General features: G+C 41.1%; 1 protein-coding gene across 2 annotated transcripts in view; it reads left to right on the plus strand.

The window, feature by feature from the left end:
* LOC101474606 (TIAM Rac1 associated GEF 1) overlaps positions 1-26,112 on the plus strand; it is a 40,859-nt gene that overhangs the window by 10,588 nt on the left and 4,159 nt on the right. For both annotated transcript variants that reach the window (XM_004560568.4, XM_004560569.6), the window contains exons 2-22: positions 6,449-6,533; positions 6,628-7,525; positions 8,492-8,951; positions 9,285-9,457; positions 9,652-9,876; positions 11,239-11,424; positions 12,631-12,777; positions 12,908-12,982; positions 13,391-13,561; positions 13,732-13,836; positions 14,265-14,346; positions 14,552-14,638; positions 15,601-15,813; positions 17,546-17,646; positions 22,708-22,893; positions 23,784-23,852; positions 24,192-24,317; positions 24,420-24,528; positions 25,335-25,514; positions 25,599-25,717; positions 25,812-25,920. In XM_004560568.4, coding sequence (XP_004560625.3) covers positions 6,638-7,525; positions 8,492-8,951; positions 9,285-9,457; positions 9,652-9,876; positions 11,239-11,424; positions 12,631-12,777; positions 12,908-12,982; positions 13,391-13,561; positions 13,732-13,836; positions 14,265-14,346; positions 14,552-14,638; positions 15,601-15,813; positions 17,546-17,646; positions 22,708-22,893; positions 23,784-23,852; positions 24,192-24,317; positions 24,420-24,528; positions 25,335-25,514; positions 25,599-25,717; positions 25,812-25,920 — 3,811 coding nt within the window. In that variant the 5' untranslated portion in view covers positions 6,449-6,533; positions 6,628-6,637. The remainder of the gene's footprint in view (positions 1-6,448; positions 6,534-6,627; positions 7,526-8,491; positions 8,952-9,284; positions 9,458-9,651; positions 9,877-11,238; positions 11,425-12,630; positions 12,778-12,907; positions 12,983-13,390; positions 13,562-13,731; positions 13,837-14,264; positions 14,347-14,551; positions 14,639-15,600; positions 15,814-17,545; positions 17,647-22,707; positions 22,894-23,783; positions 23,853-24,191; positions 24,318-24,419; positions 24,529-25,334; positions 25,515-25,598; positions 25,718-25,811; positions 25,921-26,112) is intronic.

A 26,112-nucleotide genomic window follows, 5' to 3' on the forward strand; every position in this document is an offset into this window, starting at 1 on the left:
GATGAACTCGCCTTTTCCTAGTGTACCAGTATTAGACACACTATTCCATCTGTTTGGAACACAACCTGAAATGTGCATTCCCTGCTCATTAATATTGAAATCAAAATGATGGAAATGGGTCTTGACTCTGACCCAGATGTGATATTGAGTGGGGTTTGTACTTCTGGTGCAATATAAAAGGAAACGCACCATACTGCAGCGTGCTTAGTATTCCCACTCACTGACCTGGAAGCAAAGGATTGGGTGAGTGAGAGAGCCTGAGTGCAAAACATTGTCCCCATGTTTTTGTTCCCCACTTCGTACTATCTTCGTACTTCATATTATCTCTGTGCAGACTTTTAGCGTTCTTGTGCATATAGTTTACTTTTATAAAAGTTGTGTAAAATTTCATATAATCACTAAAGTTTTTTTTTTGTAATCTTCCAGATGTTTTCATACACCATCCCGTCCCAGTCATCGGTTGGTAATACCTCCTGGTGCATTTACAGATTTGTCACACCAGATAATGTTTTGCTAACCACTGGGTCCCGTCATTGATACTGTCGATCGCAAATCTATCATCGTAAAACTGCCAAGAACATTTGTTTCTTGTGTCCAGGGGAAATGGCTGGGTATGTTTGGAGTCGGAGTGTGGAGGAGGACATTGGAAGTCTGGAATGTGAAGCATGTAAGACAGAGTACTTTTGATGCTCCATGTACTTGGGGGAGACCTTTTCTCTGACAGTGACGGTTACAGGATATGAGAAGGTCAGCTCGTGTATGTGCTGATTGTGGTTTAAATATTTTGTAACAGCGGCTCAAACCTTTTTCATAAAAAAAGAATTTGCCGTTTTCATCCCAGATTCACACTTGTGTCACAAACTGTTGAGTCTTGATCTTGGATTTTTGTTTGATCTGCCTATCATTAACGTTTCCCCAGCTTCTGATCCAGTTCCACATTATCAAGACTAAAGTTTAAATTACTCTTCAAAAGATTTGCTTTTTCTTGATTGGGTACAACACTTTTATTTTATTTTTTTAATTTTCACATATCAAACAGCAGATTGTAGATTTTAGAAAAAATCCTTTCAGATATTAGCGGAAATGTAAAAGAGCTTTTTCAAATGCTCTGATACAGTCCTAAATGATTACTACACAAAATGAGCGTTGCTTTAGAGATTCAGAGAAGTGAAAATAAATGAAGGGATGAAGGCAGGAGGAACATTTGGAAATATTGATTTAGTTAAAACAAATGGATATAAAGTGATTTTAACAGAACACTTCATATGAAACAAAAACAATCACTTCCACAAACCTGTGTCGTCGGTCCCCCACCCCGCATGTCATAACAGTTGTCCACAGCTTAGTTACGCCTTCCACTAACAGCTGTTAAAGTACTGTTAAAGTACTGTTAAAGTAACTTCAAAGGTTGTTAATGAGGAGGCAAAGAGCCATGAGCAGGAAGTGATCTTATGGCACCTTAGCTGTGAACCTCTACACAAGCAAATTGCTGCTATTAATGGAGGTGAAAGTATTATGACCTCACAAGATCTTGCACCTACAATGAATTTGGACAAATGTAGGATAATAGATGATAGTTTCTATTCTCTGGGCGTTTTATTACACCTCAAACTCTGGTCGTCATTTTGACAGATACTGTGGAAAAAAAGACGAGACATTAATTTTTCATAAGTTTGTTTTTATCTGTGACCACAGAACCGTATAAAGTACTCTTAAGTCTGCAGAGTGGACAAAAGACATGTTGACCCAATAAAACCTGCAGTTTATGCTGTATGCAGCTTAAACATCAGCAGAAGAGTTGACCTCTGCACATGGCATTGAGGGACAAAGGTGCCACTAGGCTAAACAATACCAGCTGCTGCTCAGCAACAGGCTCAGAAAAAGCATAGCGTTTCTTTTAAAACGACACAGCTCCAGGTCATTGCTGTATCCACATTTTGCAATCAAGAATGATTTATCGACAAAATCCTTTCCACTGAGTGGAGCTCACTTGCATCAAACTAGCTCTGCTGGCGTTCATAATTCGGCTTTGTATGTTCTGGCATCCTTCGAAGGGTTGCTCTCCTACATTAAAAATGCTCCATAACACCCAGCCACCTGAGCCTCTTGTGACAGGGTCAGACAGGTCACACACAGCAGCCTCACGTGCCCCGCCGTACTCTGAAGCACATAATCAGATCAGCAGCGAATGAAAATGACTCCGTGGCTTGGCTGGTGATTTGTTTTTGCTGAAATGTTGCTTCACCTGCTGCTTTGTCAATGCGGCTGTTAAAGCCATACATGCTCTATTTGTTATTTTAGAGGTAAATTTTGAATAAAGCTGCATAAATAGTGTTTTGGCCGATCCTGTCTAACCTGATTTGTTTTTTTCATGATGCATTCAGCAGTGTTAGCAAACAAAGTTGAGCTGCTTTCCATATCACTGAAAGCCCCTCTTTTCAGTTTGTTTGCTATTTAATGTTTCCAGGGTTACAGATTACAGTTGGAAATTACTCTTTGAATATATAACCATAGTATATTGTTTTAATCTAAGCTGTTAAATTACTTTTAATATGGATGGGTTTTTTTTTCTGGCACAGGAACCTTTTGAAAATGGATGCAAGCTCTTGTAATACCAAATTTCCCTCTGGCCTAATAGAATCTTGAATACAGTTGAGCCCACTCGAGAGCAGAAAATGAGTCATGAGAACAAGGGTTTGTGTTTAGTGCTTCCATTTTCACAGACACATATGACTCCATATCAGTTGGGAAATGTGAGCTGTCTTAAGTGCAGTCTTTCAGTGGTTAAACCCCCTCCTCTTGCTGCATACAGCTACCTGTGTTATTATCTCTGGAGACCAGAGTGTTCAGATTACAGGGTTTTGTGTTGGAGCTTGTTACTGGTTGGGCCTGGCTTGTTTTTCCTTTCACAGTTGTACCTAGGTCAAATGGCAGGAATGTGTTGCAGGACTCCAAACAGCTTTTTAACAGAGATGTTTATCATCACATTTTGTCATATGTCTTTACATAAGCCTTGCTTTTTTCAAAAATGCACTGTAGCCATTGGTTTTTTTTGGGGTTTTTTTTGAGACGTAGCCTGATGGAGGTGCACGTCAGAACTGCAGACTTCCTAATAAACAGTCTGTGTTGATGTAAGAATAGTCCAGATGATAGTCTGATGAGTTCACAGTTAGTCACTGACTGTCCTGTGTCTGGCGTCCAGCACTCACTTGTTGGGGAGCTCCTGCAAAACCAAATGAAATATTTCCAGTAGAGAGAATGATGCTGGTGTGAATTATTTTTCACTGTGTGCTACATGTGAGAAAAGAAGACTTTAGACAAATGACTCAACCTGAATCTCCTGGCATGAAGTTCAGCTCTGTCCATGTATACAGGAAAGTCTGACCAGGTGTTTCATGGTCTTTACCTTGTTTTCAAAGACCTTAAGTTGTATTTTGACCATGGGGCAACAACTTGCATGATGTCTGAAAATGATGCAAGCGGCTTGAATTTCATTCCTTGAGGACCTAAAGGGGGGTGGAGGGTTGAGACAATTTCCCCTCATACCTGTTCCAGCAGGCCCAAGAATTTGTATAAGAAGGACTTCAAAGTGGTCTTTAATAACAAAAGGAACTTAAATCTACCAGTCACATATTTTAGGGATGACAGCATTCCACACAACAGGTCATTCAGTGTAAAAACAAGTCACTGCTCCGAGAAGAGTTGATTCTGGCATAAATCACATTGCATGATTTTAATGTTCCAGTACAGTCCTGCGGTTATGAGGGATAAATTTGAGATTACCATAAGTGCTGACATTATCAACCGAGTTGAAAGTGTACACTTAATGACTCTCTCTGACTTTTTTGTAGTGTAAAAAATATAAAAAATAGAATACAGGATGCCTGTATATCATTTCCAAAAAAGAACTGAAAACCAGAAGATCACCACAGCCCATCTTAACTGAGCTCTGGACCATTTAAGAAGAAGGCAGATGTGTTTCTGCATTTTCTTTATAAAGTTTCTTTATTTCTTAAATGATATTTTGTACTCTAGATTATGAAATGTCCCTTTTTTTTTTTTTCTTTTTTACAGTTTTAAGATGAGAAATCTTAACCATACTGTCCAAACATAAGCCAAAAAAGTCACCAGGTTGAACTGTGGTTCAGGCAGCATGGGAAATCACTTTCTCACGTGGATTGCCCACTACAAAGTTCAAACCTTGTGTTTTGCTTTTGCATGTCATTATAGTAAAGTTACCCACCCCTTAATAATCCTGGAACCACTTTAATTTTTGAAAGTCTCCAGTGGGAACTCTTTAGATTTGGTTGATCTTTCATGGGATCACCAAATTCTGATCATCCAGTGGAATTAACTTGTGATGTGTGTTAGTCTGTATTTCTAAAAGAATCCACTGGGTGTATGCGATGGGATTTTAGCGCCCTAAAATATCTTTTCCAGCCGTGGCATTTCTTGCTCATGTATTAATAAAGAGCTGATGGTGGATTCTGTGCGGCAGCAGCATTGCAGCTTCAGAGAACATTGTGTTTGGGAATTGAGGCCATTTAAAAGTTGTATTCAGATGTTCTGGTAGCTCCAGTGCAATTAAATTTAATAATCCTGCGTTTTCATTTTTGAACAATGCATTCTTAAAAATTTAGTATAACATTTCTCTGGGTCAGCCATTTAAATTATGTGTTTTGCTATACCAGGAGCTTCAGTGTAAATCATGTTCAGTAGGAATCTGTGTTGTGTCTTTTAAACAGTGCCAATAGAAACTTGCTGACTGTTCTGTTCCCTTTTCAACCTATTTATGGTTTTGTGGCAGAGTGATTGGTGGCCATGTATTCTGCTGAGAATTTATCGGATCTTTTTCTTTAAATCTGCTGATTTGTTAGGAGATGAGTTGCATTTATTGCAACATTTGGTTTGGTTTGGTCTCATGGATTTGGCTGAATATTCATTTTGTACATTTTACTTCCAATTTCACTCATAAGTTTAAGCGTACAGATATAGATATGTAAAGATAATGTGTTGTGTGGTCACAGTAATGCATAACTTTGTTGCAATTCTATTGTAGTCCAAATTAATCAGTAACGTTTTTGGTCTACAACACCTGGCTCCTGAACTTCAGAGATTAACAAATGAGATTCCTGGGTTCCAGCGAGATCCATCTGCATCACTTGTAATTTAGTTCTGGTCATTTTGCCATTTTACATACACAATAACACATTTGTGCTACAAATAGCAGAAACTTCAACCATAAAGAGCAACCATTACAAGGTGGACATTTTTCTCTCCTCTTCTCCATTTTTAAAAATTAAGGTTATTATGTAGGAATGCTACGTGAAAAAACTCCAGAAGTGGTCCACAGTATATTGTAGTGCTTGCATTTTGTGAGCAATGCTTGTATGCCTCAGTGAATATCATTTCCTGTAACAACTTTGGTGTTTTGTTTTTTTTCATAGTTCTTTCCCTCCTGCGTTTCCGCTCTGTTCTATTTTGTACCAAATGGGATTAAATGAAATAGCCAACACACTGCAGAGTTATATAAAAGATGAATGTAGTTGTGTAAAGTTCAAACATGGTACACTGCAGTACCAGTGAGGGTTGATGAGTGGACAGAATAAGGAGGGAGGATAAGGATCACAACGTATAAAAACGGGGTCAACTTCCATTTATGTAAAGCCCCTCCTCACAGTAAGCCTGAGGGCAGCACCAGAGGGTTGGGCTTATTTGCTTATTTGCAAAAACACAGTACCCCCCCCCCCCCCCCCCCCCTCCCCCAGAGGGTCTATCCTAAAAAGTGGAGAAGCACACATCGTGAGAAGCAGCGGCCACAAATGAGTTAGCTAATCTTCTGTCCCATCTGTTGGTGGTCCCAAAGTGGAACAGGACTTTTGTTTTCCTTTTTACATCACACTGTCCGGCCTAAAGGCGGATAAATAGAGTCCAAATGTGCATTATAGTCAAAGCTTCTGCACCCTCCTGCTCCCAGTCCTTGTTAATGCAGGAAGCAGTGCCTGAGAGCAAACAACTATATCTCTGCATGGATGGTTCATTCCAGTTCTGAATAACTCATGTTCGCTCACACTGTCATTAGGTACCCTCCACTTCACAAAATCCCTGTACATATTGAAGGGGGCTTGAGTGGCTCACATCCTCTACCAGTCTAAGCACAGTGTTTATTTAGCTGACTTTACAGATAATTACTAAAGAAATAACTGCAAAGCAAGACAAGTTACAGCTCTGCGTTTATAACATCTACCATTATCAATTCTTTTTATGTGAACAGTGTCCTATGTTTTAGGGGAAAGCCTAGGATGGAAACAACATGTCATGTTCCGTCTTTACGGGTCCATATCTGTAGACAGATTTGTTGAAAGAGTACAAATATTTAGCTAAGCCACACATAATTAAGAGCACACAGGTTTTGTACTGATTTTTCATCTAGATATCTGTTTTTCAGAGGTTTGTGGATTATACCAGCCAAAGGAACAAACTGTCTTAAGATCCAGTGACAAAATGCCAGAAAAGTCATTACGGCCCTGCAGGTAAAACACCATTCAGATACAATTCTTTTCTTCTGTATGTCTCTCCTTCATGTCCCCCTAGGTTTATTTAATCTGTTTCCCCCTGTCCGTTTAGCCTTTGAATCATGGGAAATGCTGAGAGCCAGAATGGGGACCATGCCCTCTATGGACGTGGCTATTTGTCACGTAAGCACATGTCTCGGTCTCTTCGCATCTCCAACAAGCAGTCCAGACGCTCTCGCCATGCTTCATCAGGAAAAATAGAGCACAGGAACTCTGAGACAAGCACGCGCTCAAGTAGCACACCCAGCATCCCACAGTCCCTGGCTGACAATGGCCTGGAACCCTTCAATGAGACAAATATCCTCCCAGACTTTGGAAGCCCCATTTGGGTGGACCGGGTGGCCATGAATCTGCGTCCAGTATCCTTTTACAATGACCTGGCCAATCCCTCAATGCACATAACCCTACCTGGTCCCATGGCAGAGGAGGTGCAGGATGAAGATATGTACGCAGGTGAAGTGAAATACCTCCAGAAAACCCCAGACTGCTCCAAGGAGACTGTTGGCTTCAAGAAGAGGTCTAAATCTGCAGACATGTGGCGAGATGACAGCCTGGAGTTCTCCCTGTCTGATGTCAGTCAAGATCACTTGACCAGCACAGAGGAGATTATAGACTTGACTAACGAGAGGGACTTCACTGGCTGCGAAGGCCACCTGCAGTCCAGCCCAACAGACTCCACTGACAGGGCAAACTCACTGGATGAGCTGTATAGCCAGATGAGTCCTGCCTCCAGGCAACTCCATGGCCGCTATGCAAAGTGGCACAACACCAACAGGGCTATCAGGGAGGGTGAGGACGATAAAATGCTATCTCCATCAGACGAGGATGGAAACACCTACGGTGCATACACCCTTCCCTGCCGACGTTCACACTGCTTGTCTGAAGGCCTGACCAGCCACCAAGTTGAAATGTGTGCCAGCATGCAGGGCAGGAGGGCGCAGACTATACAGGTAAGATCTGTAACTATTTTATAATGTACTGCTTGTTTGCACATTAAATTTAGCTTTAAAAAAGTAATTGAAATGTGGTTATTAGAAAACAGTAAAAATTCGAGTGCTGATGAATTTTTGATAGCCTGTTGGATACATATATGTCAAGGACCTTCCTTTGTTTAATGCCGTCGTGGATATTCTGTTCTGTTTTGGACAGAGCATGAAAAGCTGTGCTAAATCTGAAATGATCTAGTAGTAGTACAGCTCCCTTCATTCACTTCCCCAATGAATCTGTGAGTTTGTTCCGCTTCAGTCACCTCACAATAAGCTGTTAAAACAAACTGAGTGTAAAAAGAAAGCTTGTGTGGGACGAGGGAGTCGTAGTTTCCTGAAGAAACTGTTGTTTTTCTTGTGAGAGGAGATTGCGATGATGGGAGGGGGCGAGCACAGCCTAAAGTCACTCTCTGTTAGAAATACCTCGGCCTTTGTTATGATAATGAAGGGAGGCCTGTGGAAGAGTGTAACAGTAAAACGTGCATTGGTGGCCCTGTCTCTACGGGGCACCGTCAACTCTGGTGAATGGAGCTCTGGACCGCATGATTAGGTCATGTGACCAGATGGAGATACCAAGCTCAGTGTAACCCCCTTCATCTCCCAGGAGCCTTTGACCATGTGGGTAGGAGAGGGCAGACCCTGTGGTGCCACAGGCCGGGCAGGCTGTGCTCACACAACGGCAGACGCTTTGCTGTTGGCAATTAATTTTAAGCAGAAACTCAGGGTTAGACAACCTGTGGGCTCTCATTAAGCATCTGTTTTTTGTTTGTTTTTTTGCAACATGTTTGCTTTTCAAAAATGCTTCTATCCTTTATTTAGAGATAGACGATCAGGTGAGGGCAGCGGTTGTTAATGACCAGCTGCCCTCTTAGTGATGAACAAGAAGCTGTGATGCCGTCTCACCTGTTTTGTGCTTCTGCCACAACTCAGGATGTCACAGGCGGGGAGGGCAGCGAATATGAGGACAGCGGCATCGACGGGGTGACGGTGGAGCCGGAGCACCAGTCTCGCCGCTACAAGACCATGTCGGCCTCCTTCTCTGTGTTCTCAGTGCATGGCAGGAACATGTTCACTGGCAGTGACAGCGGGAGCAGCAGTGGCGGCGGAGGGGCCAGCGAGTGCGTTCAGGGCGTGTACGAAAACTTCCGTCAGGAACTACAGATGAGCTCCTGCCAGACTGAGAGCTTGGAGGAGGCGGGGTCTGCCCTAAGTGATGAGCAGAGCACTATGAGCTCCGCCTACCAGTCCGACCTCTTACTCAGTGTTGTCCAAGGGATGGTGCGCAAAGCTGGCAAACTTGCTGTTAAGAACTTCCTTGTGCATAAGAAAAACAAGAAAGTGGAGTCAGCCACAAGGCGCAAGTGGAAGAGTTACTGGGTTTCTCTCAAAGGTGTGTCATGGCCTCAGTGGTATCATTAAATTTACATTTTATTGCACTGCAATCCTGTAATGTCAGCCTGTGACATCCTGCTCATGCAAGATAATATGTTTGATGCTATTTAGTTACATGCTGACATTCAAAAGGGAGAGCAAAGGTTTACTTCAAATAAGATTTCTTTAAGGCATTATGTCACTGTCTAATAAAGCCTTTCTCCCTGACTCTTGCCATGCTGCACTTCTTAATGTTGGCCACTGGAGAGCAGAATTAAATTGCTTGAGGAAATCTGACTTTCTTGTAAAACTAAATAATTAAATCAACAGTTCCATTGTGTTGGTTTTCCAGGTTGCACGCTCTTCTTCTATGAGACTGATGGACGTTCAGGAATTGACAACAACAGCAATCCCAAACATGCCATCTGGGTGGAGAACAGTATTGTCCAGGCTGTACCAGAACATCCCAAAAAGGACTTTGTGTTCTGCCTCAGCAATTCCCTGGGAGATGCTTTTCTGTTCCAGGTAAGAAAATGCATGTATGTCAACTGTTCTGTGAATAAATACAAATTTAATTTGCATACATTGCCCTGTATTGACTGTATTTTCTTTTTATGATCTTTAAAATTCTGGCCTTTTAATACATCAGGAGCAAAACAAAAACAAAGGAGTTTGTGTGCTGTGTAACCTTTGACCTTTCATGGTCCCTCCCCCTGTAGACCTGCAGCCAGACAGAGCTGGAAAACTGGATCACAGCCATCCACTCAGCATGTGCCACTACTGTCGCCCGCCAGCATCACAGAGAGGACACTGTTCGGCTACTTCGCGCCGAGATCAAGAAGCTCGAGCAGAAGATCGACATGGACGAGAAGATGAAGAAGATGGGAGACATGCAGCTGTCTGCTGTCACTGACACCAAGAAGAGGAAGACGATCCTGGATCAAGTAGGTGTCATGCTACTTTCTTCCTTGAGCTCATGTCAGGCAGGTGTGCAGGGGGAAAACATTTCTGAACAAGGCATGGAAAGACGACTTACTGCTATATTATTTCTGATTACAAATCACCTTTCTATAAAAATAGATTATTTCAAAAGAAAACAGTGAAGTTAAACAAAGTTTTACCAGTTTGATTTCTTAATGCGTCTCTATAACTTCAATACTGATAGAAAGTATATATGAAAAAATGGGTTGAGTAGCTTCAAAAAACACCTGGAATGCAACATAGTGACTCCTAGCTTGGCTGAATATTTATCAAATAAGGATGGAAGTATGAAAAATGCCAAATATAACTGTGCCCCATCAGTCAGTTTTAGTTGTGACATACTTGTTTTTCAAATTTAAGCTTTTGCCCATCCCTCCTAGTAATCAGCCCACAAAAGTTCAGTTTTGTCTGGATTCATAAGCATGTCAGGAAGACGTATAAAAAAAGCATTATATCTATTTAAGAGCTCTTAAGACATCTGTTAAACCTCAATGAGAACCAATCCTGAGGAATCTTTAGCTTAATTAAAAAATGCTAAAGATCATTTTTAGTGATATTTTAGCTATTGTTACAATACTTACAGATATCAAATGTAAGTATGTATTTCAGTCTTGTATCCTCAGGTTTTTAATACATGGAATATGAGGAAAAGAGAGAAGCAGGGAGCAATGAGAGAGGATTAAGTTGCAGATTTAGAGGAATCATCCGCTAGAGGCTGCTAATGCTACAAATGTAACAGCCCCCAGATTGCTTTTTATTTTTCTTATTGTAATATGCACTTTGCTCTGGTCAGCCTGACATTCTCAATTAATTGCAAAGTTCATATTGTCTTTAATGGGTCTGTTTACAGAAAGGGGAGAGATCGCTGTTGTTTGGTCCGTTTGGTAGTGGCTGGTTGGAGCTGTTCTGTTTGGCAGTGTCAGGTTTCAAATTGTGAGAACTGAATGGATGTAGGACTGCTCCTTAGAAAGCTGAAACGCTCCCAGCCTCTATCTGCCAGTGGAATGCGCAGTATTGTTTCTTTCTCGTCTCTGGGCTACTTGGCAGTAATACAGAGCACTCTGCCATGGAGCTGGCCGCCTATTCCAAACACCAGTGCAGGACCATGACAGGGAGGGGACAGCCCAGTGAATAATCACAATGTCCTGCTCTACTGCCCCAATAAACATCAAACCATTAGGCACAGAGAGAGTGCAGGTTGGCAACACTTTGAGAAAAGTGGTAACAGAGCTTCTATGGAAGTGAGGAGATGCCCCATCTTAGTCTGAAGTTGACAGACAAGGGCATTAATGAACTATTACTGTTGTGTCCCTCTCAACCTGCAGATATTCTTGTGGGAGCAGAACCTGGAGCAGTTTCACATGGATTTATTTCGCTTTAGATGCTACCTGGCCAGCCTGCAAGGAGGAGAGCTGCCTAACCCCAAACGCCTTCTGGCTTTTGCCTCTCGCCCCACCAAGCTGGCAATGGGCCGGCTGGGTATATTCTCGGTCTCTTCCTTCCATGCATTGGTAAATATTCTCTTCTTTATTTTTGCTGCTGAAGCAAACACAATGGCATATTTTAGTGTCCTTTTCAATTTCTTTTTTTTGTGGAAAAAGAGACCTGGAGACCTCAAAAATGTACCTTGGAATTGATTATTATATTGGGGACAAACATCTATCTAAAGTGCACTTAAGTAACAGTAGCTGTCGCTGTTGCAGAGCTCAAACCTGTTCTCATAGTGTTAGTAAAGGACTGTGAAATCTCACTCAAAATACACTTTGGCATCACTGAGCACATCCAGTGATGCTCTTGGCAGGACAGTCGAGTCCAAAAACTACAATGCATTGTGTCAAACCACGCTTTTCTTTTTTAAAAATAACGACTATGCTATTTATGAGCTCGGGTCTCACGTAGGTCACCCGTTTGTGAGGGTTTTAGTTCAGTTTTGGCCTCCCACTGCTGCTGCAAAGAGGTTATGTACTTCACATCTAAAAGCACTAGTAGTAAAAGAAAACATCTGATTTTTTAGCGATGTTTCGCAGATCACTGAGGTGCTTTTTCCCTCACCACCACCAACGCAGTGCTACAGAGCAGGTGGGTGTTTGAGCTGGGAGATAGCAGTTAAGGATGTCTAACAAAAGACAACTGCTAAGAGCTTTCCTACGCTTTCACTCCTCTTGAATTTACTCTGTATCAGCACTGTGCACTCACCAGAATGGCCTGCAAAGTGTTGACAGAACAAATGACAGAATGAGTGCCTAGGCTAGTTTTAGAGCCTGCTGCAGGCACAGTGCTGATATGTTTAATTCAGTATTTATTTAAAAAAAAAAACCAAACCTTTTACTTATTTCTTAATAGTTAAGCAGCCTAAAAAATGTCCAAGTCTAGTTTTCATGCATAATATTTGACTACTCTATATCTGTATGATTAACACGACCATTTATTCAGTCACTTAAGACAAGGTAATTTCCATAAACCACTCAGTGAAATGTTCCTTGATCACTTTTTTTATATACTCAGTTTTATTTCTTCTTTCTCTTTTTGTCAGAACTGTAGCTTTCCTCTCTTGAATATTTATGATTTTATTTATTTTAAAACCCCCTAAAATATGCTGATATGCTGCACTTCTCAAGTCATTTTGGCAAAATGGGATTTGACGCGAGGTCAAACAGATAGCTGTCGATCTCATTTGATCCGTTTTTGACCCCACTTCGCCATGTTACGTTTTCCAGGTGGCAGCCCGCACAGAGACCGGAGTGAGACGGCGAACGCAGGCCATGTCTCGTTCCTGCAGTAAGCGCAAGAGCAGGTTCTCTTCCCTCTGGGGTCTGGACACTACCTCAAAGAAAAAGACAAAAGCCCACCCAACGGTCAGCCAGGTCTGTGAAGTGTTCCACCTCCTTCCAAAATTTCCGCGCTTAATCACAGCTGACAAGTTACTTTTGCCCATTTCTCAAGCATCCATCCTACCTGACTGGTAACTTGCCATTTTGTTGTTTGCTCCTGCAGGTTTTTGCTGATGGTGAAGAGCCCATTAAAAAGCCAGTAGATGGCATATATGTTGATCCTGCTAAGGAAAACACAGTAAGGATGAATAATTCAGTTATCTGTTTGCATTCATTTGTCAGTGAGCAGTTGGTCAAACAGAAGTGCGAACTTCCTCAACAAAATATGTGGCCAACATTGACATCAGTGAAATATTACCCCTTAATGTATTCTGAGTAAGCGCCAGAGCCAAAGTGAAGAGCTTACAAGCTGTGACAGCTACTCAGGAAAATTAGAGCTTTTAATTTTTCTTTCATTCCCCATTTAAGCAAATGCACTATATGGCTTGGAAAGTGTATTCCGACTACTCTGTGATTTAGAAGGAAGATGCAAAGTATTGGTGAAGATGGATTATTTTGGAGACTATTTTAGAAGTATTATCTAATTTGAAGAAGTCAGACCTTGCAGTAAAGTGTGTTTAATTACTTTGGATGTCTCCATTTCAAGAAAAGTGAGGAGGGAACTGTGAAAAGCCTTCCACGACCCAGCACAGAGAGCGATATCTGGGTTCCTGACCACCTTACACCCTCCTGGGTATGTCTCCCAAATGACCAGCCCGTGCTAACAATCATCCAGCCAGGAGAGTCTGCACTGTGTGTTCTCGAGTCCATCTGCAAGGTAAAAAAACACAGAGCCTCGAATGAGCTACGGTTTAAATCGATATTCATAAGACGCTTAAACTGAAAGCCACACTGAGCCAGAGAAATACCATCTGTTAGGAAAACATGAAAGATATCTCACTGCTGCGATTCTGGATAAATTTCTGTCTTTTTGTGCTCATCCCACAGGCTCATCAGCTCGATCCCACTAAACACTACTTACGACTCAAATTCCTTATAGAAAATCAAGTGCAATTCTACATTCCCAAACCAGAGGAGGATATATGTGACTTGGTATGTCACTGATATCTTGAATATGATCTTTCCTCCCCTCACAGGCTGTTTTGAAAATGAGTCAAGGTCAAGAAATGTATTTAAAAAAATGTCAGGAGTTGATTTACAATGTATTAGGAATCACAATAGGAAAAAAATACTACAGCAACAAGGTTTATAATAAATAAAACTGTGCCTGGGAGATCCATGCACCAAAAATAATCATGGAGAAGCTTTATAAACAATATCTGTAACCTCTTTTGTAATTAAATCATGTAATCATGACATAGCAAAGAAACTCCTCTATAAAGAGCTGCTAGAGCTGCTTTGTCTGAAAGTACAGAAAATTAATGGCCTCCTTCCATGCTGTCAATAACCCACCCACCACGTCATGAATGAAGTAGGCTGTTGTTTCAGGATGTATAATGACTTCCTTTTGTTCCTTGCAGCTGTACAAAGAAATTGAGCTTTGCTCTAAAATAACTAAAGTAATCCAGTTTGACAGAGATGAATCCTGCATGATTGGTTACGGTAAGAATAATTTTCTATCTTTATTTAGAATGCTGCAATGAAGTCAGTGTTAAAGACTCGTATTTCTGTTTTCTTCAGCATAAGAATTGATTTTCTTTGACCTTTTGTTAACCATCCCTATTTGTCCCTCTGATGCTTGGCTAATATCATCATTTTCTCTCTCTCTCTGCTTTTCTTTCTCTTCACATTTCCCTTTTGTGTTCAGGTTTCTCCATTTCGGTGGTGGAGGAGGATGGAGTACAGCAGCTCTACATCACTGATGTAAAGGCAGGGGGATTAGCCTTTGCTAAAGGTTAATTATCCTTCATTTCTACTGAAAGAACTCTTCCTAAACACACTTTGTATCTAATAAGCCACACTTTAAAGGAAAATATAAACAATGCAGGTTGCCTTAGCTGTTTTTAGTGCTTCTCCATTTTCTCACATCAAGGCCAGGAGAGTTTTCATCTCCTGCTTGGTTTCTCTTTCGAAAAATGCATTAGCACGTTTATTCAACAGGTAGAGAAGGTTTTAGAGGACACAACACTTCTCAAGGGTGCTGATTACTATAATCATGCCTCTCACTGGCCTTTATGAAGAATTATGTTGAATCTGACACTTAACAACGGCTGCTTCACACTGGCTCTCCTGTAATGAAGCTGAAGAGCTGAATGATGTCAAAATAAAGATAAAGAGCATTGATCCCAGAACAATTATGACTGATGTTGGACAACAAGTGTTAATGTGTTACTGGCTAATATTTCACAAAAAATAGAGAAACGGGTCATGCCTGTGGGGCTGAAATTAAAACAACAGTCTCCAAAGTTGTAGATTGTGGCTCAAGAGTTGGGAGTTTGTCCGGTTTGAGCCCCGGCTTGGACAGTCTCGGTCGTTGTGTCCTTGGGCAAGACACTTCACCCGTTGCCTACTGGTGGTGGTCAGAGGGCCCGGTGGCGCCAGTGTCCGGCAGCCTCGCCTCTGTCAGTGCGCCCCAGGGTGGCTGTGGCTACAATGTAGCTTGCCATCACCAGTGTGTGAATGGGTGGATGACTGGTTGTGTAAAGCACTTTGGGGTCCTTAGGGACTAGTAAAGCGCTATACAAATACATTTTACTTAAAACACCATTTGAACATTTCAAGCAGGAGTTGTTTGATTATTGCTAAAGATTAGGTCATTACGATCTGATATTAGAGAACATTTTTTTTAGTAAATGAAGGAACAGGAGACCGTAAACTGGAGCTGATGCTGAAAGCTGGTTGTGCATGTTTTTGCAGGTCTGAACGCAGGGGATGAAATACTTCAGTTAAATGGAAAAGACTCCCATAGTCTTAATTTCTCTGACATGAAAGCAGCATTCTCTCAGGCTTCACTGGCTCTGACAGTCAACACCTTGCCTGCGGTGGACCGCCGTCAGCTCTGCTACTTGCCGCCACGCCGCTCAGATGCAGAGGAGGATCTCTACACTGACATTTTCTCCCAAAGTCAAGGTAAAAGGAAAAAAGACACAAATGGTATACTTTAACATTATGCAGTGCTGTGTGGAGTTTAGTCAACCTTTCTTTCTTTTGCTGGGGAAAAAAGTGCAGTGATTTACTGAAATATATGCAAACATAAATGATACTACAGTCAATAAATAACAACAGGATTGAAAGTCAATATTTGCTTTGAATTCCTTTATTCTTTAGCACAGAACTCTTTTCTTTCTTTTCTTTTGAAGTCTCTTAGCCAAGCTTATTTTAATTTCTTTAAGTAGTCTTCAGGAATAGTTCCAGGCTTTCCCGGCTTGAAGGACATTTAAAGCTCTTCTTTCGATGTTGGCTGCTTTTGGTTTCGTTCTCTGTCACAATATTTGTTGCAGCCCAAGCTTTGGGAAGGCCAATCCATGGCTGGTAGTTTTCCATTGTGTGTTTTTTCTATCCAGGTTTGCTTTTGTTGAATTAACAGTATGTTTGGGATCACTGTCATGCTGAAAAATGAAGCTCTTGCCGTTAAGACACTTTCCAAATGCGTAATGATGGTATCTGATGGTGTTTTCCTAAATTCTTAATTTCCAACATCACTAGTTGAAATGCAGCCCCAAACCACCACAGAGCCGCCACTGTTTCATAGATGCCTGTAGACACTTTCTGATGTACCTTTCTCCTGACCTTCTCCACATACATGTACATTCATTCACTTCATAAGATCCGCTGCCACTGATTTTCTGAAGTCTGCCTTTTTCTCCCCGATGCCCACCCTTCTACTTCTACGACCATTTCCGATTAGGCTTTAGTGAGGAGCAGATGGATCAAATGAAGGACCAGATTCATCTCTCTGGTCCTCATATTTGTGCTGAATTTTTTTTCCTGTTTCTGGAAGACTTTCACCTACTGTACATAGATTTTTAGGCATGCCGCTTTTTCCTCCACTTGCTCTGTTTTTGGGGGTTTTTTTAGGCTACACTGTACACCATGCAGAGAGATGCCAAGTTTTTGGATAACAGCTATTTTGGAATCACAATTTTGGTCCAGAAATACAATTGCATCTTTGTAGGACAGATTAAGAGGGCCACATTAACAAAAAATGTAGATTCCTGAAAATGGTCAGGTACAGGGATTGGATGAAAAAGCAGCCAATGCCCACAGAAAGATCTCAACTTTCAGAAAGTGTGAAGAATGACTGCGCAAGACCACTTTAATGAATTACAAGAAACTCCAGCTTCTTGGAAGCCAAACATAAAGATATGATGGATGGCTCAACACTTTTGCACAGTACTGTATTTCACTTACTAATTTAAAGTGCCACTGGTGCTTCCATCCTTGCATGTTTATAGGTCCAATTAGCAGAGGTTAATGAACAGTTTAAATTCAATTCCCACAAATCTAAAGCGTATCAAAGCCATCAGATGCTCACAGTGTGGTGATGTTTACGTACTCACCTGGCATGTAAATGAATCAGAAGCGTGCAAGTAGGCAAATCTCAAGCGTATATTTTATTTCCATGCAAGAAGAACTGACTTTCAGACCATCATCCTTAGCGACATCAGTTTCATTAATGCAAACACAACAGATTTACTGGATTTAAATGAGGAAAAATAGGACATTCTGAGCAGTTAGCTTAGTGGATTAGTTTAGGAAGGTCTTAAATCGTAATAAAATGACAAGGCAAGTAAATGTATTAATCTAATTTAAAGGGGGGGGCTTTTGTGACGCATATACATGACTGTTTTGTTTCTCTCAGAGGAAATCCTGGATGATGGAGTTGGACTGTTTCTGGAGAGCTCAGGAGACAGCCTGGATGACGACTCTGAGATCTTCAGTGAGTTCGACGAGTGCACAAAGGTAAGAGCACAATGTTTATCATCACTTTTATTATTATTATTCTTAGTGTCATCACAGAAAACATCTGACAACCAAGCTTTCGTGTAATATTGCAGCGCCTATGCTTCTTTTCCGTCCTTGTTCTTTACAGCACACCTCTTAGCTCTGGTATTATGAAAAAGCACTCACAGGCATTTCGCTTTGCCACAGTTTGACTCACCATCTGTTACTGGCTCATTTTATCTTGTTTATGAAAGCAGAGCAGCATCCATAATCAACATGAGGGTGTTAACCCCATGCTTCTCAACACAATCTGTATCAGGTTTCTCTTTTCCCTCCATGACACACAACTCTAATGGAATTTCATAGCTTCTGACATGATTAAATCAAAGGGACCTAAATACAAAAATATCTCATCATTGCTGCATGAAGTGTATCTTATGCACTGGAGACAAAGGACAGGAGAAATGATTTGCTTTGAATGAAACAGCCGAGTGATGGATGGGTTTGATTAAGCTTGCATTGTTATTGCTTGATTATGCGAGGTTAGTAGGACCAGGTAATAACTGGGGGTGGATTCATTTTTAGCTATAAATGAACAGAGACAAGTTTAAAATAGAAAGCACAGAGCACTACTGCCAAGACAAGCAAATAAGTCTCAAAGACCCACGTGTTGCTGTTAAAGTGCTATGACTAACAAAGATGTCTAATTCGAAAAAAATGGAAGAAGAAGAAAGGCGAAAAAATAGTTAAAGCGGCAGTCCTTAATCTGCTCTCTGTAACCGACTTCAAAGGATCACTGGGCACTTGCTCATGAAATGCTGAATGAAAGCACTGATGTGCTCTTGTAGATTAGTTTATCTCTCATCTCTTATGACAACACTTGATAACGACATCATTTCTCATTGTACCCGGTTAAATTGGGAGCTCACTGCAAGAGCTCCAAGGATCAATGTGATATCCTCAGACATCCTACTTACCCTTCAAATTCAGGGCTGGTTACATGACTGCTTCTTTATACGTTGTCTGTTTTAATCACGCCGTTGAACTTGTCTTGCTTAATGAGCAGCAGTTAATCAAGTGCAGCTCTGTAACTGCCTTTGTAATTATTAATGATATTATAGGGATGAGGAAAACGAGTCTAGATTATGAGTAAACTGAAGGACAAAATCTGTGGTTAAGATTGTGATCTGCTCTGTTAAATACTGCTTTTTCAGCTATTTTTTTTTTCTTTAAAAAAACATTGATTGCTTTCATTCTCCTTTGGGCTTTCTGTTTGAAAATTAACCGATAGGTTCCTTTTGTGAGATCAGAACTCGCTTTTTTCTTTGTGTAGCATTGACGGTATGTGAATCATTAAAAAGATGGCCCTGTGAAAAACCTCAAAGAAAAGCTGAGATTTATGTCCTCGTATCTGAAACATGTCTATATGTTTTCTTGAAATCGGCTCAGGAGTGGCTTAACAAAGTGATAAAAATATTAGTTGGTGTTGTTGTGCACACCATGACTTTGTATGACAACAGCTGAAAAGATGATCAACGATTTCCTACTTTCAGTCATTGTCAGACATAGATAGCCAGCCTAACCTTTGTAAGATTGTATTTTGTGCTATGAAAAACACATAGATTTCTAATTATTTTATGGGGCAAAGTACTATCACTGTTTTTCTGTCTTGTTATTATAAAAGCTATGTGCAACATAACCTCATTACGTACTACATATTCAAAGCAAGGACTTTGGCACAGACCACCTACATCATTTCTCAGCGATGCCAATTTGTGTGCTCTGGCTACAGGCTCAATAGAGAAGAACTCAGTGTGGCATCATTTTGTGATCTGAATAACAGCCTCTAAACTGTTTAGCTGTACACTCCCATCTCTCAATGACAAATGTGGAGTCTTTATGTGGGGCATTCTGGGAAAGTAGGAAATTACTGACTGAGTCAAACAGGACACACAGTGGAAAGCAAGTCATGCAATTCAGTTGTTATGCGGGGGGGGGGGGGACTGGATGTTTGGTGAAAACAGCAAGTGTGTATTTTTCTTCCTCACTGCTATGGTATTTTCAGAGCTTGTAACTTAATCACAGGGACCATTGCTTCTTTTGTTACTTGTTAAATGCTGCACGGCAGTTCACCCCCTCTCCAGCCTGCTCCTCAGCAGCTCCCCTCTCCCCTTTTCCTGAAATCCTGCATTTGTATTCTACTGCGGCGTGGCTTACCCAGTCAATCCTGCTCCACTGCAGCCTTGAGGAGACTCTTTCCCTCCTGCTCCTTTGCTCTCTCCCCGGTCTGGAGGATTATCGAGACTAATTTACAATGCTGCTAGAGTTGACCAGATCTTCACACCCACACAGTGTGCCTAAGTTTACCCAGCCTGTAGAGAAGAGAGAGAGCCAGAGAGAGAAAACAGCAGAGTACTGGTGACAAAGCTACAGCAGACTGTGAAGGAGCAAAAGAAGGGGAGTTGGAAGGCTCTAAGTGCTGGTGGGCGGAGAGGAGGAGGCTGAGCAGCTCCACTCATCCTTCATCACAAGCACCACAGCATCTTCTCCTGTTTTTTTTTTTTGTTTTTTTTTAAACCAGGGAAGACAAAAGGGCTCAGAAATGTATTGGAGAGACACAGTGTAGACTTTGCTCTTTCTAAAGCCCGGAGTCTTTGTTTTCTCTCTGGTACTTTAACTGACGCTGGCTGTCCATCTGCACCCGGCTATGTCTATCCTGAAGTGGAGCAAGCACAGCAAGCGCTCCACAGACTCCATCTATGACATGCTTCATCTGGTGAGCCTCTTTTCTTTCATGCACGTCGTTTTTTTTACCTGCTTAATTCTTGGTGCTGCTGTGATAGCTGTTGTCTCATTCCAGTGAGAAGAAAAACAAAATCACCTGTCCTTCTCAGTGTTAGTTTCACACCTCTCGCTGGCTGCTGTAGACCAATGGCAGGAAGCTGTGAGTCACTGTCGCCGCAGAGTTGCCCCATAATCACTGGAATGCTCCAGGAGATGCCAAAATAAAATACTGCATATAGGAGCCCATGCTCTACAAGTCTTACTGCAGATGACTTGGACTTTATGCGACTTGGACAATCTACTGACTATTTCTGAGTTTCTCTCTTAGCACCTTAAGCTGCGATATCGGGCTTCAGTTTCAGAGAACAGACATGCAGTCTTCTCCTTACGCCATGCTTTTATGCTTTGAAGTAGTTTATTTCCCCCAGCAAATAAAATATAGATTAAAAAATCTGTGACAGGTTTTTACATTTACACATTGTTCTTTTAAATAGATACAGAAGCCTGTGATTTTCTTTTTTTCTCCCCCTCTGTACTTTCTCTCCTTTCTAACATGTCATAAGTGTCCAAGCACCCAAAGCTGTCATAGTGTTAATTAGCCTAGATTGTGAAGAGCATGTCTTGACTGTGACTGTCTTACTAGGCTTAGTAAAACTTTGCAAAATGTTCAGAAAAGAAACAGATTTGAATTTTCCCCTTTTTCTGCACTCTTGCAATCTGTTTGTGCATTTCCATCTATCATTTCATGCTCAATTTTATGTGTAATGTACTGGACCTTACATATCATCAGCTCTAAGTTTCATAAGACTTTTTTTTAAAAAAAAACTTTTATTTTATTTTTTTAACTAAATCACTCTCTACATCCAGTTGGTTTTACTTACAAAGTATGTGTTGTGTTCACTCTGACCAAAAAATATCACATCTAACAAATCACAAAGCATTTGTGAATTAGTGTAAGATCCATTTGCAACATTGCATTTACAGACACAGCACCTCCTAGTTCATCTGTTTATGTGAGAGCTGCCTGCTTAATTTGGGAACATTGTCAAGAGGAACAAATGGCTGTCGTGCCTCACATATCAATGTCTCTTTGATTAGATAACAAAGCTGATAACCACGGTCATTTGCAAAGCTGCACGGGAATATCTGTAACAGTTGCTGGATAACAGTATTCTTCTTGTACTCTGTTCTTCTCGCTCTTGCATTTTTCCATCATATTTTTGTGAATGACGGCAAAGAACATCAGGACTATGGCCGTTTTTCATCAGCATTTTGGTAAATATTGGAAAAATTGCACACGCATTGCTTTTTAGAGACAGCAGAATCCTTATGTTTGTTTGTCTAAAACTAAAAACAAAGTTTAGATGTGAAGACTGACAGCAGCTAAGATCATAATTGGGTTTTCTAATATGAGAACCACAACCTTTCATCCTCTGCAGCTATGTTGATGTATAATCTCAGTATTTCACAGGGGAGCCTATAGGTGTGAGAGGACAAATTGTTTCTGTCCAGCCTGTAAAACTCCATATAAAACAAAGCACACATCTCTCAGCTTCCAGTTATGAACTCAATAATGACTACAGCTCCTAGTGGTCCCTGTTATGTGACTGTCTCATTTGATCTTTATCATGTACTTTCAAATGAAGTCTGGCCTCACAGAGTGAATAAGGCTTTGATGGATATGATTTATGCTCTTTGTGCTTTCTGCTTTGTGTTTGTATTGATTTTTTTTTTTTTTTTTTTTTAAGCCAAAATGCCAGTTTATATTTAGGGATGCTGAGGCTGTGGCCAAAGTAACAAGTACTAGTTCAGCCATGTAGGCTGCTACTGAGTGGGGTCTATTTTTTACCCAAAATGATAGTCTAATGCACATCAGCGCTGGTCACCACGGCAACCCATACTGTATGTGGACAGACACCGTTGTGTGTATATTTTGATTCTGTGAAAGAGCTGAATCATTACACCACCGATCCATCAGTAGGAGGAAAACACCAGGGAAAAGAGCGATGTGAGTGAGAGGGAGGTGGAAAGTCATTGTTATGACAGACTGAAAATAGACCAAATTAGTGCAAATGATTTTTTTTTTTTTAGAGCTGCCTCACTGCCTCTTTCCAGGCTCAGTTGCTGTACAGTCATGGATGTGTGCACAACAGTAGGTAGAAAGTGGCATCTGCTTCCTAATGTTTGCGGCTCCCACCTTTGTGAACATTGCCGTTTTCTTTTATGAAGGATTTTATCACTCTTGCCTTTGAAACGCTCATCTTTTTTTGGTTGTTTTTCCCCCCTTTCTTGCAGAGCACGGAGCAGGTCGCCGCTTTCTGCCGCAGTCTCCATGACATGAATTCCTTGGAGTGTGTGTCCTCTTCGCCGAGCCCGGAATCGCCCTTTCCACCTCCTGCAACTCCCAGACAGCTCTCTGATGCCGACAAGCTCCGCAAAGTCATCTGTGAACTCGTGGAGACCGAACGCACCTATGTCAAAGTCAGTATCACTCATCTTACTTGTAGGAGGCAGATGGTGTTTGTGAGTGTGCATGTTCCTCCTGTCCATCGATCGATATTTCTGTCTGCCTTAGGTCGTGTTAGGCTACCACATTACCCATTCAACATGACCTATCCATATTTATCTCTGTGTCTCGGGAGATATGAGCAGGACACAGCTGTGCCCTTGCTTGGATATTGCCTAATCTTTTTCAGCCCAGTATAAATATGGCTCAGTGGAATAACTGGGTTAGCGATGCTATATAATGGAATAATTTAGACTAACTAAAATGTTATGCCCTATTTCACGGGCCACAGATATAGTTATTATAGAAATTATACTGCAAGTGACTGATGGTGTATTGTTCAAACAGACATGTGGGTGCATTTTTATGTCTGTGTGTCTTGTAGTAGGAGTTGCAGTTTTGTTGCTAATGCAATAAATACAGGCAAAACACTTGAAGGGGTTTTGATTTCAAGTTGACAAAGCTTTAATGCAATACCACATAATGTGTTTTGTTTGCTACAAGTTTGAGCACGTCATTTGGAGTCAGTCTCATGTTACTTTTGATTGCCAGGCATTTGTTCATTTCTTAGGCTTTCTACATTTCAGCTCACGTTTGTATTACCAGAGTCATCTACTTAATTTGGTTTCCATATAGCCGTTCTTTCTGAAGAAAAAGGCACCCACCAGCTGCTTTTGGTTTGAGCTTGAATTACTTATTTGTCCTGGTGTCTGACTATCCCTTTCTATACCTGTTGATTTGTTAAAAATGTCAAAGCCTTATTTAAAAATGCATTTTTTTGTGTGTCCCCATATTTCACACGGTGGCACAAGGCAAACCTGAGTAAAGCACAATTTACCGACTCTTTTTCATGGTTTTCTTGCAGGATCTTAATTGCCTCATTGGGAGATATTTAACCCCACTGCAGAAAGAGACCTTCCTTACTCAGGATGAGGTATGTCAAATGCTCCCCATGTGCCTTTATGGGGTCCAGGCTTTTAAATGCCAGTACTGTTGAAATGTTCTAAGAAAAGTAGGTTACATAATCATGTGAAGTGCAGCTCTGTGTGAGGACAAGAGGGTTGGATGATGTGTGAGAGAGATGGGATGTTTGAAAATAACATGTTTTATCTGCACTTTCAACAACGAGGTTCATTTGGTTATATTCAATTTTTGGACATTTTTGTGGTTTAACTGGTAGCAAGTGATTAATAAAAATAATATTTTGAAATGCACTGGAAGGTGTTAAAATTCTTTCTTTATTTCAAATCATCTCAAATAATTTTTCTTTCAGCTGGATGTTCTGTTTGGTAACTTGCCAGAAATGGTGGAGTTCCAAGTCGAGTTTCTCAAGACTCTGGAAGACGGGACGAGACTGGTTCCTGATTTGGAGAAACTGGAGAGAGTGGATCAGTTTAAGGTATGCACTTATTCTTTGAAATATACAGCAAAAGACTAGCAACAGGTATTTAAAGACCCGACAAAGTCTTTGAATTACTGGTTGTGTGACTCCTTTTTACAGAAAATCCTCTTCTCCCTCGGAGGCTCTTTCCTGTACTATGCAGACCGGTTTAAGATCTACAGTGCTTTCTGCGCCAGCCACACCAAAGTCCCTAAGGTCCTCGTGAAGGGTGAGTAAATGTGCTTCAGAGATGCATCCCTCCTTAAAGGAGAAAGGATGCATTTAGGCTCCCAGGGCTAAAAGCTTTGCACAAATGTATGGTATATAATGAGCAGTCTCGAACACTGTCTTCTAAGCTAGTACACCCACTCCCTTCAGGACTTGACTGGATGGCTTTGTTTTCTGCATTTACATTCAGTGAGTCAACTGGTTATCTGCCACACTGTTTAAGGAGGTGCTATTAGAATAAAGCTGTTTTGTTTTTCTTTTTCTTTTTTTTTGAAACAGTAAACAGATTTTTGTTCTGCCCACTCATGTTTAGCTGCTGTTCGATAAAAATGACCCTTCTGTAAAAACAAAACAATTCAGACCTTTTGATGTGGCTTCTAATCTCTAATGCAAGACAAAGCATGCTTGTACGCCAGTAATCTGCATAATATCAGGCTAAACATAAGCAAGCAGACAACAAACTTATAGATCTCACCCCAACCGGTCGCAGCAGATGGCCGCCCCTCCCTCAGCCTGGTTCTGCCGGAGGTTTCTTCCTGTTAAAAGGGAGTTTTTCCTTCCCACTGTCGCCAAAGTGCTTGCTCATAGGGGGTCATATGATTGTTGGGTTTTTCTCTGTATCTATGAAGCACCTTGAGGCGACTTTTGTTGTGATTTGGCGCTATATAAATAAAATTGAATTGAATAGACCATTAGTGAAAATACTAGGAATCCAATGTTTATCAGTTACATAGAGGATAATTAAAAGTAGGTAAATAGGTAACATATGGAGGCGTTTCACTAAGTGTTCTTTTTCGGTCATTCCAGCCAAAACGGACCCCAATTTTAAGGCCTTTCTGGATGAACGAAACCCCAAGCAGCAGCACTCTTCCACACTGGAGTCTTACCTAATCAAACCCATACAGAGGGTTCTCAAGTATCCCCTCCTGCTGAAGGAGCTCTTCTCGCTCACAGACCCAGACAGTGAAGAACATTACCACCTCGACGGTAAGACAAATTCTTATAGCAGATCTCAAAAATATGTACAATCCCAACAACCCGCCTCATAACGCGATTTGTGCTGGACTGCAGTTGCCATGAAAGCCATGAACAAGGTTGCCAGCCACATCAATGAAATGCAGAAGATCCACGAGGAGTTTGGAGCTGTGTTTGATCAGCTTATCACAGAGCAGAGCAGTGAAAAGAAAGAGGTAGATCGGAGAAACCTGGCTTGGTTCTGTTATGTTAACCAAAAATGACACGCAATTGGAGCAGATTGGTTGATTATTTCGTTCCAATTACCAGGTTGCTGATCTGTCAATGGGCGATCTGCTTCTCCACAACACTGTGACATGGATTAACCCACCTGCCTCCTTAGGAAAATGGAAAAAAGAACCCCAGATGGCTACATTTGGTATGGCAGGATTGTTGATTATGTAATAAATGAATAATAAGTGTATGTATGCTGTTTGGATTCCACCTAAAAATGTCAAAACATCTGATGAAAAATGACAAATTGACTGTGATGGCACAGTCACACACGTTGTGTAAAGCGTGCACATGCATCAGGGCACATTTTGGAAAGAACTGCCTAGTAATTATGGAA

Source organism: Maylandia zebra, linkage group LG14 (genome assembly GCF_041146795.1).
Source record: "Maylandia zebra isolate NMK-2024a linkage group LG14, Mzebra_GT3a, whole genome shotgun sequence".
NCBI lineage: Eukaryota > Metazoa > Chordata > Actinopteri > Cichliformes > Cichlidae > Maylandia > Maylandia zebra.